The sequence below is a fragment of the Aegilops tauschii genome, chromosome 2 (assembly GCF_002575655.3).
Source record: "Aegilops tauschii subsp. strangulata cultivar AL8/78 chromosome 2, Aet v6.0, whole genome shotgun sequence".
Lineage (NCBI taxonomy): Eukaryota > Viridiplantae > Streptophyta > Magnoliopsida > Poales > Poaceae > Aegilops > Aegilops tauschii.
This window is the reverse complement of record NC_053036.3, coordinates 18,210,928-18,214,192: the sequence shown is the minus strand read 5'-3', so window position 1 is coordinate 18,214,192 and position 3,265 is coordinate 18,210,928. Positions and strand designations below refer to the sequence as shown.

The 3,265-nt window shown below is 45.1% G+C and overlaps 1 protein-coding gene across 1 annotated transcript; it reads right to left on the bottom strand.

The window, feature by feature from the left end:
* Positions 1-318: 318 nt before the first annotated feature.
* On the bottom strand, positions 319-2,234 carry LOC120974861 (replication protein A 32 kDa subunit B-like). The gene is made up of 9 exons (XM_040401388.3): positions 2,052-2,234; positions 1,852-1,962; positions 1,672-1,769; positions 1,550-1,591; positions 1,334-1,411; positions 1,178-1,253; positions 1,004-1,065; positions 851-913; positions 319-758 (listed from the first exon to the last, which is right to left on the bottom strand). The coding sequence occupies exons 1-9, from the start codon at positions 2,199-2,201 to the stop codon at positions 683-685; spliced, it is 756 nt and encodes a 251-aa protein (XP_040257322.1). The 5' UTR covers positions 2,202-2,234; the 3' UTR covers positions 319-682.
* Positions 2,235-3,265: the final 1,031 nt, after the last annotated feature.

Below are 3,265 nucleotides of genomic sequence, written 5' to 3'. Positions count from 1 at the left end.
AACTGATGGTCTCAACGGCAGTGTAAAATGGGGATCAGTTTGTTGGACACATGGCGGTTCCTTTTCGGGGTGATTGATAATAATTGTTCCCTACCATACATATTAAGGAAGTTCTCTTGTTGTCGACTTAAGTCGGCTAAACATTCGAACACCATTGTTTCAGCCATACATACCCAAAAAAATCACACGCCTGATAAATCATACCATATCACAGTGTTAATCATACATGTACGATGTGCAAGATCTGCTTCGATCGGTTGGAACAACATAAGGTGACCACCAAAACCAACAAATGATGATAGTGGCATAGACACATCATTATTCAATCTTCGACAAACATCATTTCAATCCATAACGGATGCCAAAATCGCAGGACGCCCAAATACACCTAATATGTTGCCGGGATAAGGCATAGACGAAAGAGTAAATAATAACGATACAAGGCGATTTAGAACTCTGGTCACACATGACCACTGATACGCAATACATACTTCTAGATTAACTAGCTTTACATAAATATAACATGAAACAACACTCATGCGATGGGGATATGACGCCGGACATGCTATCAGGCGATCAGGTGTGCGGAGAATCCCCCCGCATTTTCTTTATTGTCACACTTAATAAAGCACACATCATAATTACGTTTTGTTGGTCTAGATCCTCCGGTGACGAAAAAACTTCATGGTAGACTGTATTTGTCTTCCACAGGGTCATATATGGCCAACTCACGAGATACAAGGATATCCAAAGCCCTCCTTCAAATAACCACACATTTGTAATGTTAGTTGTATGTTTTTTTTCGTTTATGGGTTTATATTTTGAATTCAGACGTTTTAACGAAAAATACCTAACAATAACATGATTGAAGCTGGTGCCTGTGCAGATCCACGAGAAGGGTAAACCCTCGTCACTGCATCATAAAACAGTTGGAATTATTCCCATTTTGCAATCGGCAAACATAGTACGGATCATACACATAGAAAATCAAATCGATAAATACCCAGTGTCGAGGTAGTCTCGCAGCAAATTGTACATGTCCGTAACGAGCGTTTCGGGAGGAGGCTGTTTTTTGGTACGACATAAAAGACAAACATAAGACGTTATTGTTAGCATATAACTCATCCAGTACGAACAATGATTACGAAACTAAAGAAGACAGGGGAATGCAGCGTACGCGCTGTAGATCAAGGTATGCATAAATTGTTTGCAGGAAGTGAAGTGTAATACAGTTGAAATCCGGAGCAATAGGCCTGCACGAAATCAAATGCGTTAGAAAATCATTTTTGGCCAAACAAGATGATTCCATTGATATGAGTGAAATCATGCTCACCTGCAACTGAACACGGTGATTGTAGGGTTTTTCGAGTTCATGTCTGGACGCCCGCTAACATCCACATAGTCTCCAACACTAGTTCACATTCAACGAAGCGTTTTGTGAATATATGATAGTTCACACTAAATGTGTCCAAGTGCCTAATTTTTGCTAATATTCCATTTTTGTCGGGTCATATACATGTATAGCAATGTTATTCGTTTCGAGACGTACGGTATGTTCATGACGCGATTGTCTCCACCGTGACCAGCAAACCTGTGGATAGCACCAGATCAGTAATATTATGCGGACAACAATTTCTAGTAACGGGTCATATGAATCGTTTTACCACCTACCAGTAGGTGCAAACGATCCTGCCGGTGCCATCATCCAGGACAAATCGATAAGAGTTTCCGGTGGCAGATGGTGTAATTAGTCGTCCGACCAAGGTGACCTATCAATTTTAATGACTTGGGTATCGGTAAATTTATTTAGCGCGGCAATAAATAATTCGGAAATGGGAACGGTGTAATCACAGTGGACGGGCGATAGCCATTGATAACTGGACAATTGCCATCAAATGTGTGTACAGATGCGTCGCCTAACATCTTGACGGTGACTGGCAGGAGCATGTCGTCACGTGCGAGCTAAAAGGATATGTACAATACGGTTATGACCCGGCAACGTAAAACACATATGTACATCATGGGGAGTAGGAAATACAAAAGTGTATTACTGGCCATCGCCGTGAGCGTCCGGGCTGGGAGCTTGTATGGCCCTGCGAGGCAGCCGTAGAACGAGAGATATAGGAGTTGCTCCCAGATCTTACGTTCTGGCCCTGCGTGCTGCCCCGCGGTCCGGACGAGGAGGGACGAGGCGCCGACATGTCTAAAAACTATGGAAGTGGTGTGGTGGCTGAGTGCGACGTGATGCGTGTGATGTGCAAACGCAATGGTCACCAACACCCATTTAAAGAGTTTCAGTGAGGGTGGGGGAGGCACGGCAGCTCACGGGTGCATGCATGCATCTGGCGAGTGGATTGTGATGGGTTTTTTGTTCTTTACTGCTTGGTGGTAGGTGCCAGCGGTGTGACCAGCATGCATTGGCCGGCGGCGCGGCGGGGTTCTCTCGTGTGAAGCAGCGTGCTCAGGGACGCACAAGCCGAGACAAGGCACGGAGCGCTATGTGGCAGCGAGGCCCGGCGTCACAGACACATGCCGCTTGCCTCTCTTTTCAGAGACGTCAGTAGCCAGAAAATGCCATGAGTATGTGAATCACCCGTGGTGGGGCGTGGGATAGCAACATGCTTTTTACTGTGGTAATACGACCAGCTCATGCATAACGATTAATACTCGTTTCATATTAGGTATAACACATGGTCACGCAAGCAATAAACTTTTTTCAGTGGTAGCGTATGTACCGATTAAGGAAGCAAAAACAGCCCGCTCATATTTCAAACAAACATTAAGTACGCAAGGTCTGGGCTGGAATATATAGAAGAATCTATTCAGGCATAGGGACTTGGCGTTGCAGGAATCATTGCAGGGTGAACCACGGGTGGTAGCGCGCGGAGATGCCCTTTGATTTTCTGTGGCGGGACTGCGGTAGTGTGAGTGAAGAGTGCGCATACAATCCACAAATGATCCATCCGCCGTGTAAGACGCGCAGATTGAGGTGACGTTACGGTTGCCAATTTTTTCTGAAACCGGCACGCGGACAGCGTAAAGTAGATTCCATGCGTAACAAGACCATGAAGGCGTGCGGGCCGAAGCCAAAGCTTTTGTCACGCTGGATCGTACGTGTGTGCCAAAGGTGAATCATATAATTTTTTAATCATTCCATTTTTTTACAGCATGTCTCATGGAGGTGAATACGTCGTGCTGGGCGTTGCATCAACGCCGGCCAGCACACGGTAAAACAATGGAGTAAACAGATGCTTTATCGAAATGA

Bases quoted from the DNA above. Each gene is read 5' to 3' on its own strand.
- LOC120974861 (XM_040401388.3), bottom strand. From the start codon at position 2,201: ATGTCGGCGCCTCGTCCCTCCTCGTCCGGACCGCGGGGCAGCACGCAG. The intron at 1,412-1,549 runs GTACGTCTCGAA...AATGTGAACTAG, and splicing joins AATCGCGTCATGAACATACC to TGTTGGAGACTATGTGGATG. The intron at 759-850 runs GTATTTTTCGTT...GGTTATTTGAAG, and splicing joins TTCAATCATGTTATTGTTAG to GAGGGCTTTGGATATCCTTG.